The sequence below is a fragment of the Poecilia reticulata genome, chromosome 16, assembly GCF_904066995.2.
Source record: "Poecilia reticulata chromosome 16, P_reticulata-male-v2, whole genome shotgun sequence".
In the NCBI taxonomy this organism is placed as follows: domain Eukaryota; kingdom Metazoa; phylum Chordata; class Actinopteri; order Cyprinodontiformes; family Poeciliidae; genus Poecilia; species Poecilia reticulata.
This window is the reverse complement of record NC_088845.1, coordinates 2,325,610-2,337,134: the sequence shown is the minus strand read 5'-3', so window position 1 is coordinate 2,337,134 and position 11,525 is coordinate 2,325,610. Positions and strand designations below refer to the sequence as shown.

Genomic DNA, 11,525 nt, shown 5'->3' with positions numbered 1-11,525 from the left:
AGACACGTCAGTAGTTCATAGAATAAAAGAACAATGTTCATTTTACTCAAACATATAAATATAAAGAGCAAAATCAGATAAACTAATAATTTTAACAGGTCTCCAGATCTGTATATAAAAAAATCGACATCCACATGAAAAATAAAGAAAATGGTGAAAATGTGGAATATCATCTGTGATCATTGTTGAGGTATTTTAAATATATACTGCTCAAAAAAATAAAGGGAACACTTAACACAATATAACTCCAAGTAAATCAAACTTCTGTGAAATCAAACTGTCCACTTAGGAAGCAACACTGATTGACCCGACGAGGGTCCCTGTTGTCAATCAGTGTTGCTTCCTAAGTGGACAGTTTGATTTCACAGCAGTTTGATTTACTTGGAGTTATATTGTGTTGTTTAAGTGTTCCCTTTATTTTTTTGAGCAGTGTATATGGTGATGTAATTTTTGGGCATTAACCCAAACTCCTAGTTACAAGTGAAATAATCTGCCGGTGGAATCGGTGCAGGCTGCACAGTGGCGCAGTTGGTAGAGTTGTTGCCTTGCAGCAAGAAGGTTCTGGGTTTGATTCCCGGCCCAGGTCTTTCTGCATGGAGTCTCCATGTTCTCCCTGTGCATGCGTGGGTTTTCTCCGGGTACTCCGGTTTCCTCCCACAGTCCAAAAACATGACTGTCAGGTTAATTGGTCTCTTCAAATTGCCCCTAGGTGTGAGTGTGTGTGTGCATGGTTGTGTGTCCTGTGTGTCTCTGTGTTGCCCTGTGACAGACTGGCGACCTGTCCAGGTGACCCCGCCTCTCGCCCGAAACGTTAGCTGGAGAGATACCAGCACCTCCCGACCCCACTGAGGGACAAGGGTGTAAAGAAAATGGATGGATGGATGGATGGATGGATGGATGGAATCGGTGCATGTTAACATACATGTTTCTAAGAAGTTACCCAAGTTGCTACCCAACCCTGCTAAGCTAAAAACCAGAAGCTTGTTCTGATTTAACGTCAGTATCTTTGTATCAGGTGCATGTAAACATCTGGTTTGGACCATGACGTTAAAAACCCAATAATCTCCGCCGGCGATCCGTCGGAGTGCAGAATGGAGCCAAATTAGGGCCGAAGCGAACCCCCACGGTGTTTACGGCGCGCTGCCGCCTGCTGTTTATAAAGAATCACAGCTTCTCCGGGTCTCTGTGTGGGCACAGCTCACAGCGCGGCAGGTTGAGTGATGAGCATCTCAGCTGGAGCGGGTTATGTTTATACAGACCTTCTCCAGATCCAGGCTCCGACTGCCGCTGAGAACCAGCGCCAGAAAAAAACGGACCGGAACCGAACACCCAGCTACAGCCACACGTTTATTAACAGCAGACATGTTGAATTAATTTTGGGATTTTTATGGATTTATTTGAGCTGTTCTTTTTCCAGAGTTGGTATTAATGCTACATAAAACTGGTTTTTCTCTAATCCACACCGTGTCACATTCATACATGACATAGTCTTAAATATTTACATATGAACCCCTTGACTGTTGAGCTGGAGGTCAAAAAGATGAATCAAAGCTGCTGCGGTAGAAAAACTCCTCTAACCTGGAAAAGTAGGAATTATTAATTAATAACCGTTAAAGAGCAACTGAAAAAACTCTTTTGTTCTCGCTCACATTCAGCTAAACTGTTAAAAGCAAAGCTAATTTTTTTGCTAACTTTGAAAACCCTTTAAACGTGAAGCAGACGTCCACTAATGTACTCTTAATTTTTTACTCCAATATGAGGGAGGTTGCTTTTCGTTTTAGTAAAGTCCAACTTTACGCCCAAAGCAGGATTGGGATGAAAACTCAACCATCTCATGGCGGCAGCGTGTTAGCGTAGCTCTGCAATGTTGGGCTGAATTTGTTCTTTTTCCATCCATCCATCCATCCATCCATTTTCTTCCTCTTATCCGGGGTCGGGTTGTGGGGGCAGCAGCTTCAGAAGGGAGGCCCAGACTTCCCTTTTCCCAGCCACTTCTTCCAGCTCCTCCAGGAACCCCAAGGCGTTCCCAGGCCATAGAGAGACATCGTCCCTCCAGCGTGTCCTGGGTCTTCCCCCTCCTCCCGGTGGGACCTGAACTCCTCACCATGGAGGCGTCCAGGAGGCATCCTGACCAGATGCCCGAGCCTCAACTGGCTCCTCTCGACGTGGAGGAGCAGCGGCTCTACTCTGAGTCCCTCCCGGATGACCGAGCTTCTCTCCCTATCTCTAAGGGAGAGCCCAGCCACCCTGCGGAGGAGGAAACCCATTTCGGCCGCTTGTACCCGTGATCTCGTTCTTTCGGTCATGACCCAAAGCTCATGACCATAGATGAGGGTGGGAACGTAGATCGACCGGTAAATCGAGAGCTTCGCTTTTTGGCTCAGCTCTGTCTTCACCACGACGGACCGGTACAGCGCCCGCTTCACGGCAGACACTGCCACAATCCGCCTGTCGATCTCCCGCTCCCTTCTTCCCTCATTCGTAAACAAGATCCCCAGATACTTAAACTCCTCCACTTGAGGCAGGACGACCCCCCTGACCCGGAGAAGGCACTCTACCCTTTTCCGGCTCAAGACCATGGCCTCGGATTTGGAGGCACTGAGCCTCATCCCGGCCGCTTCACACTCGGCTGCGAACCGCTCCAGTGAGAGCTGCAGATCACGTTCTTTGTTCTTTTTCTTTGCTTTTATTCATAATTTTTTTGGGGGGTTTGGACAATTATTTCCTCACAATCCCAGGGGAAGAGAAAATGGAGGTTTTCTAACCAGACCAATTTAAAGAGGAGTGGCAAAAGCAAAGGAGGTGGGTTAGCAGTGCTAGCCAACAGATGAGGTCATCCAGGACGTGATGCTATGAAATATCGTCGCTACGGTTAGCATGTCATGATGAGACTCTCATACAGCATCAGTCTTCAGTCAGAGGCCCTGTGTTTATTGGAACACTGACTGCTACTGGAGGTCGTCAACAGCATCACCAACCGCAGTGAATCTCTGAAGATACTTGGATGATCTGACAACATTTAATTCCCCCTTGAGATAAATAAAGTACTTCTGCACTGAATTTGGGAGATTTTTAAGATTGATCCAAAGCAGAATTTGCATAAAAACTCACAATAATTCCCTCTGGCATAATTAATTAAACCCTCAGGGTTTTATCTTGGCTGGTTTGCTCTCGAATACGAGCTCCATAAACGATCCTCGGTGCTGGTTTGGTGAGCGACGCGACACTTCCAAGCTTTACACCATCTCTCCGTTTCCAAAACGCGTTTTATTGCTCGTAAAGCAGAGCACACTGTGGCCACGTCTTAAATCTTCACCACGTATGAAAACATGGGGACCCTCTCCTCTTTCCCGCAGCCAGAGAAGTGAAACACGCAGGCAAACAGGAAGCGTCGGCTCGTATTCGGGCGAAAACGTTACAGAAGAGCCGAGGAGAAAACGGAGACGCAGAACGACAAGTTAAGTGAGGGTTTGGAAGGCGGAGTAAGAGGAGAAGGAGAGTGGGGTCACATTTTCCATTTCCCCTCCTCCCGCTACACGCTGCAGCTAATTTGAGAGTTTTGCAAAATAATGGGAGAGGGGGAAAAAAGAGAGAGAAACCAGAGGAAAGAGAAGCGCAGTGTACTATTGACCCAGCTGACTGAGGAGAAAAGGTAGTGGAAAACTTCATTTCCAGGAGGGAAACATCATCCTGTGGAAAACGTGGCTGTGGGTCAGAGCTGAGCGTTACATAACCGCCACACATTCAGCCTTATCCTCTACAATACCCTAAAAACTGGCCTATTTTTACAGTTTATTCTGAGCAGAGGAGTGAATTAAAGAGTTTCATAACTTGAACGGAGCGCTGGGTGGTTCATGGCGTCATGCTCCCCTGCTGCTTTCCAACAGAAAACCTCCTGTTGGGAAGTGATGGATGCAGGAAGCTCCACTTGGCTTGTTTATGTTGGTTTTACCTGTAGCTGAGTCTCCATTTCATATTTGTAATTTGTTTCCATTGATCATATAATCACACGATTTGACATTTCAAAACTAAATTTGCTAAATGGAAACAAATCAGTTTTGACAAAATCTCATTTGTCGATGAAACGTTTTGGTGACAGGATGGGGTGTTTTCTTTGGCCCCATCGAAATGGGTTCATTTTTCTAAACTTGCAATGGAAACAGTTTTTGGCACAATTTCACAACCGGATGTTGCTACTGGCAGAAACCACAAAGAAGACGACAGGAAGTAGCTGGAGGATGATGGAGCAGAATGTTTTTTAATGACTTTTCACGTGAACAAAACTTATTCATGTGTGATTTTAGTTGAGTTTCTACTTAATGGAAACGCTGCATCTGCAAAATTGTGTTTTTTTTATGTTAGCCAAATAGTAGTAGTTTTTTTTTTTCCATCCAAAAACGAAACTTTTTAGGAGGATTAAATTCCCAAAGATTTGCTAGAAAGAAACGTGGAAATTTCTTGTTGAAAATGTTTTAATTTTTTTTAATGATTTTTATTTTTGGAAATTAAACTAAAACAATTGTTTCAAATATTTCCAAGATTAATCTCAATATTTCTGAGTTTTTTTTTTTTAAATTTCACTTATAAATTTCTGATTTTCCTAGAAAATTTCTGAAGTTTTTTGGCAGAAATTTACTTTTTGTCTAGTAAACTGTCGTAAATTTTCGTTTCCATCAAGTAAATTTATTTCCTAATTGTCAAATTATGCAGCCATGTGTCCAAAAAATCTTAAAAATGAGCCTCACAGCTGGAGCAGTCGTCGCCTCGCCATCCTCTCTCACACTGGCAGCGGTTGGGAGCGACGCAGCGGCCGTGGACGCACTCCTTACTGCAGTGAGCTGTCGATCAGAAACACACACATCAGTGATTTAATACGTTTCATTTTTAAACCATCACACAGCAATGTAATGGAAATTTATTTCTAATTCAGCATGAGGCGTTGCAAAAGCTGCACGGAGACGGAGAATCAGCATTTATCCCTACAATAATAGATAAAAGAATAAAAATATGTATTATTATTCCTCAGTGGGACGCGAGAAAAATACATTTTACTCTTTAGTTCATCTAAACAAAACTGTCAGCTGCTAATATTACTTGATTTTTAAAGAAAAAAGACAACTTATAATGTTTTATAGTAAATTTGTTGTTTTGAAATGAAGAAAAATGTAAGACGTTTGTGAAAAGAGGATGGATAAATTCTCTTTATGGGGAAAATTACAGATTAAAATGTCAATCTGCTGAGGAAAAATGTTGCAATTATTCCATGATAAAAAATAAAAAGTGATTTAAAGATGCATTTTTGTTGGTTCTTTGCTTTGCAGGTTGGTTCTCCGTTACCGTTTTTGTCCATTTCACTTGAAAATGTCGGTAAAGTCGAGCTGCTCAAATTCATTTTTAAAGCCTGTAACTCTGCTGACGTAAACATTTGTGTTGTAAATGTATTTTATGAATAAACTTTGACATTTTGTCTCTTTCTGAATCGTCTTTGTGAGTAAAACAAATCTGCTGGAAGCGAAATTAAACTTCCTCACAAACGTTCCTTTCACAAACATTCAATTATGACCAGCAGATGATTATTCACCACAAATCTGTATTTGGTTTCTTGCACAACAACAATTTCACTGATTATTTTCTCCCTTTTCCTCGCCAGCCTGTGGAAACGACCTCTTGACGTGTCATCAGACCTAAGAGGTAAGTGTGATTACATGTAATTAGACGTGTTTGGAATAATTAAAAGTGCTGCTTTCTGGAGAAGATGACACGTTGCGAGCCTGGCTTCTCATTCGAAGCGTTTATGTTTGAGGACAAAGGAAACGGAGTCGGGTTGAAGCTGCAGCCCAGACCGTCTCTGCTTTTCCTCACAGCGTTTTCCACTGCAGAGCGGAGAAACGCCGTTTTTACCGTCCAGATCCTCAAATCTAGATGCTTCACGGGCCGATCTGACTGGCATGTGGAAACATGGTGGTGGCAGCATCATGCTTTGGAAGGACTGGACCAATGGCAGAAGCAGAGTTTTAATAGTTTGGGGTTTTTCATTACAGTTTAGATTTATTTTATTGTGACTTTTTGTATAATCTTTGGAAAATGTTCGACTTTTCAAATCCAGAAATTTCTAAGTTTTTGTCAAAAAGATTTCTGAGATCATTCTTAACAAATTTATTTTAGTTTTCAGGCATAAATTTCCTTGTTTTTAACTTAAAAATAACTTTCAGTAGCATATAGGAACTTGTTTTAAATCAATAATTCCTTAAAATTCCTTGTTCTATTGGTACGTTTATAACGAGACATTTTCCCAAGTGAGTTAATGCAACTGGCAATATAATGTCTGTAAATGTAAAATGTGCTAAAAATATAATTATTATTAGTTCTTAGACATATCCAGATTTATAAGTACAGTTGTACAAGTTAAAATAAAACCAGAACTGTGTATATGAATAATTATTATATTATTTGCTTATTCCATATGATACATTTACTCTAGAATTTGATGCTTTTGTGATCTTTATTATATTTTTGTAACTGAATGATACCACAATTATCTAAATTGTGGCATCATTGTGTTTTAGGATTTTACTCTTTTTGATTTTTTTAAAGAATCTTGGCCTCCACAGATAATCTGTAGAAAACCTGTATAAAAATGTCTGTGTGGGAGTTGTGCCCCCTTTGCCCCCCTTTTGGCTACGCCCCTGGAAGAAAAGCTCTCTGCTTTGAAAAAGTCCTGAATCAAAACCTTGAGCTTTGCAAACGGTGAAGCTCCAGTCCTTAAACTCTCAAAGATGCTTAGCTGACAAAATCTGAGTGACTTACGTGTAAAGAAAGCCAAACTCATTTGATATGTTTTAGTTTGAATTTCTGAAGGTTTGGTGAAAATCAAACCCATAATTTGGCTTATTTATGTCCCACAAACTGCGCCGGTTCACAGTGGGGGAAAAGAAAAGCAGCTTTCTATGAAAATGAGATGTTTCAGTGAAAAACCACAACAGCCATAAGCAGTTTGCTGTTGCAGCTAATTGCTGCAGTGTTGAGTGTTTTCCAACAGATTCATCGACATCCAGACTCGGGTCACAGAATGATTCTCATCCATTAGCAGAGAAATCAAAAAAGCTGCTCTGATGACAAAGTGGAAAATATTCAGGACTATTATTAGAACCCATTTGGGAATAAGTTCAGAAGGAGGGAATAATTTGTTCTTGTACCCGATCACAGCACAGAGAGGAAAACAATCTGTTCCCTGCTGACATGAAAAATATTTACAACACTTAAAAAAACATTGAAGACCACTTTGTAGCTTGTATGGAAGTTAAAGTTACTGCTTTTCAAAATTAACTAGTAACCTAATCTGACACATCTGGATCTGTTTCAAAAAGAGGAATTTATGCAAACACACACTGATCACCCAGAAGTCACTCAGATTTTGTCAGCTAAGCATCTTTGAGAGTTTAAGGACTGGAGCTTCACCGTTTGCAAAGCTCAAGGTTTTGATTCAGGACTTTTTCAAAGCAGAGAGCTTTTCTTCCAGGGGCGTAGCCAAAAGGGGGGCAAAGGGGGCACAACTCCCACACAGACATTTTTATACAGGTTTTCTACAGATTAGCTGTGGAGGCCAAGATTCTTTAAAAAAATCAAAAAGAGTAAAATCCTAAAACACAATGATGCCACAATTTAGATAATTGTGGTATCATTCAGTTACAAAAATATAATAAAGATCACAAAAGCATCAAATTCTAGAGTAAATTTATCATATGGAATAAGCACATAATATAATAATTATTCATATACACAGTTCTGGTTTTATTTTAACTTGTACAACTGTACTTATAAATCTGGATATGTCTAAGAACTAATAATAATAATTATTATATTTTTAGCACATTTTACATTTACAGACATATTATATTGCCAGTTGCATTCCATCCAGGGTTTTGCAATTGTTTTTGTGGTTATTTGCAATCAAAATCAGAGTTTTGGTGCTAATTTAGAAATATTTGCAAGGGATTTTGCTACATTTGTGCTTAAGTGTGACTTTTTGTTACTTGCCAAAACAAACGACAAGTTGAGATCAAGTTAGGCTGAGAAGTAGAAAAAAGAAATACCACAACCAGCTAATTTTGATATAAAAGCTAAACCTAATTGATTTAATGGCGTGAATTAAGGTTAAGCGACATGCTGGTGATAGCACACATGTTAGCATAGTAGCTAACAGAAGCTAAAGTGATCAGACTAAATGCAAAGTGATTACTGGTCAACATGGCAGTGAAAGCTAGCATGCTATTGACAGAATTAATGTCAGCATTAGCATTTTAGCTAGTGATAGCTTTTACAAGGTTTTTTTTTCCACACTGCATGGCTACCTTTAGCTTTTAAGCTAATTTTAGCTTATAAATTGCTGTGGTCTTCTGCATCTATTATTTTCTGTCATTTGTAATTTATTTATTTTTTTAGAAAAAAAAGGTGAAAAAAATCCATTGAAATTGGATCTGGTTTTAAAAACTATTTTATTTTCAAACCACACCGCCCAACCCTAAAGAAAAGGAGAGTTACTCTTAGCCAACATCTGACTGATAGCATTTACACTAATATTAGCTTTAAGATTATCTTTTTATACTGAAAGGATGATGAGTAAGTATGATAGTGTAGGTCAACGTACTAGTGATAGCCATCATGCTAATGTTAGCATGTGAGCTAAAATGAGATCATGTTAGTTAACTTTGATACAAAAGCTAATCCTAACTGACTTAATAGCATGCTTTAAATGTATTCAACATGTTGCCTAACTTTAACACACGTGGGAAACTCCATCTAAGGCTAAATACCAGCATGAGACCAACAGTCAACAAACAGGGAAAATAGAAAATAACTTTGAAGAGAGAGTTCAAGAGGACGTGAAACCCGTCTTGAACTCTCTCAAGAAGGGTTTCTATTTACAGCATTTTAGCTAACATTCGTTTTTCAGCTAGTTTTAACCTAAAGGCTAAACTGAACAGACTAAATGCAAAGTGATTACTGGTCAACATGGCAGTGATAGCTAGCATGCTATTGACATAATTAGCATTTTAGCTAATTTTAGCTTTTACATGTTTGTTTCACACTGCATTTTAGCTTTTTAGCTCATGAACTGCTGTGACATTACAGTTTGACAAAGTTCTGCACTGATTATTTTCTGTCATTTGTAATTTACTTATTGCAAGAAAAGAAACGAGGAGAAAAAATTAAAATCTGGTCTGTAGAAATCAGCGATTTTATGTTGAAGTCGTCGTTGGTGTTCCACTCACGAACACATCGGCCTCCGCTCTCATAGTAGCCTGGACAGCAGTGGTACCGCCTGCGGTGCTCGGTCTTCACCGCCTGCCTGTACGCCGTCTTATAGGTGATCCTGAAAGATTCCCACAGTCAGTCAGACAGGAAGCCTGGACATAAAGACCGACGGTCAGGGGCAGGAGGCGAAGCAGAACCTGTGACGGGAGCATCTGTAAGACGTCCGGGGGTCCGAGCACGGCTCCTCCGTCACATGGTCGTAGGGGTGAGAGTAGGACTCCTTCACCGAGGTGGTGTAGCTGAAAGGCAGAAAATGGGATTAAAGAAGCAGTCGGGGTTAACTGAGGAGCTATGAGGCGGAAAAGTCAGCCATTTTAATCCCCTGCTGCGCCTTACAGAGAGCTAATAAATAACGCAGATGCTGTCATTTTTCCCAAAATGTTCAAATTGACTGCAGGTTCAGACGTTTATGTCCCAAAAGATTCACTGTTGTCCTGATTCTGGTGACCCAGTAGTCACGCCTCAACCGGAAAATATTCAGTTAAACGGGAAAATGTATCCACATCTGCTGGTTAAATTAGGGGCAAAACGTCTGACACGACTCCCAGATGATTTTGATGATCCTCATTTGTGGCTTTCAAAGGAATAATTCAATAACCGTCCAGGATGGATTTTCAGAAAATGTTAATAAATCACGCAAGTCGCGCCTGGAGGGTGTTTTATTTACGCTCATCAGCCCATTTAAAGGTCACGAAGCAAAGGTTAACGATAATAAACCTTCTCTAAATGAGAATATTTTTATAGGATTCCAAGACTTTCTGTGGAAAACAAACATGGGACTAAAACAGAGAGAAAATGTTTAATGTCAGCATGAACGTGTTTTATTCTTGTGATTTTCACAAAAGGGAAAAAATTTAAAAAATATCGATATAATAAAATGTTTTATGAATAATACGTGACCATTTTTTTAAAATATGTTGTACGACAACATATCAGGGCCATTGCAGAACAAAAGGAAGCAAAAATAATTTCCAAAAATAATCAAAACATTTTCTGATTAATCTCAGAAATTTCAGATTTTTTTTTCTTGTGAATTTTTGAATTTGTTGCTCTGAAATTTTCTTTCCTTATCAAGAAAATTTCTCAGATTAAACTCAAAATTACTGATGTTTCTTGGTGGAAAAATCCTCTTTTTTTCTGTCTAGATTTCCAAAAGTCAAACATTTGACACAAAATTTCTTTTTGGAGAATTTAATTTTGAATTTTCCAGACAGAAACCTTGAAATTTCTGAGTTCAAAGGTCAAAAACGTTTGACTTTGAAACTCATAGGTTTCTTAGATTTTTTCTGAAGATTAAGTTGAAAATTTCTCAACTATGTTTTTCTAGCAAATTTTTAAATTTTTCAAACTCAGAAATTTTCTCTTTTTTTTCCCAAGAAAATTTCTATTCTCAAATTTTCATTTTTTTCTTTCAAATCTCTGAGTTTTAAAGTTCAAAAATGCCAAAATGCCATTGTGTCTAGATTTGTATATATACATTTTCTATATTTTTTTAGATTCAGTTTCCAAAGTTAAACATTTTTGATTTTCAAACTCAGAAATGTCCTTGTTTCTTAGAAAGCTTTTCAGTGGAAACTTGCTGCTCCTCTTTTTTATCCACAACTTGGAAATTTCGGAGTTTGAAAAGTTGAAAAACTTTTGACTTTCAACCTCTGAAATTTAAATTTTTTTCTGTAAAATTTCAGTTTCAGTTAGAAAAAACCAGAAATTCTTGTGTTAATCTCAGAAACCTTCAAGGAAAAGCAGTTAAAATGTGAGTTCGGTGGAGAGAGCTGGTGATCGGAGGCCCTTGGAGTCCATTAAACGATCCCACTGGAAACGTGCAGCTCAGGAACGGTGGAAAGCAGCAGCCGCGCAGAGCCGTAAACATGCCGGCGCGTTGGGCCTCACCTCTCCCACAGGCTGCAGGCGTTGGGGTCTCTGGGGTCCAGGGAGCTGCTCAGTCCAATCAGGAAGCCAAAAAGCTGCAGGGCTGCAGAGGAGCTCAAAGCCTGCATGGTCCTGAGGGGCGAATGAAAGCAGAGACGCTCAGAGACGACTGCAAAACCGCTCGGCTCGACGGCACGAGGTGAAAAACGGTTTCATGGTTTTAACAGATCCTGCTGTACTTTCAGGCTGCATCAAGGATCGACTTAAACAAAGATAATCCCTGGAAAAGTTGGAGGAAACTTTCACTCAGCAGTGACCAGAGTTTGGTAGTAACCAGCTAC

At 39.8% G+C, this 11,525-nt stretch overlaps 1 protein-coding gene across 1 annotated transcript in view; it reads right to left on the bottom strand.

Annotated features, from left to right (window-relative positions):
* pear1 (platelet endothelial aggregation receptor 1) overlaps nucleotides 1–11,525 on the bottom strand; it is a 62,017-nt gene that overhangs the window by 21,084 nt on the left and 29,408 nt on the right. Inside the window, exons 2-5 of the mRNA XM_008430708.3 lie at nucleotides 11,206–11,316; nucleotides 9,453–9,554; nucleotides 9,273–9,373; nucleotides 4,746–4,838 (exon numbers count right to left, since the gene is read on the bottom strand). Of these exons, the coding sequence (XP_008428930.1) occupies nucleotides 4,746–4,838; nucleotides 9,273–9,373; nucleotides 9,453–9,554; nucleotides 11,206–11,312 (403 nt within the window). The 5' untranslated portion in view covers nucleotides 11,313–11,316. The remainder of the gene's footprint in view (nucleotides 1–4,745; nucleotides 4,839–9,272; nucleotides 9,374–9,452; nucleotides 9,555–11,205; nucleotides 11,317–11,525) is intronic.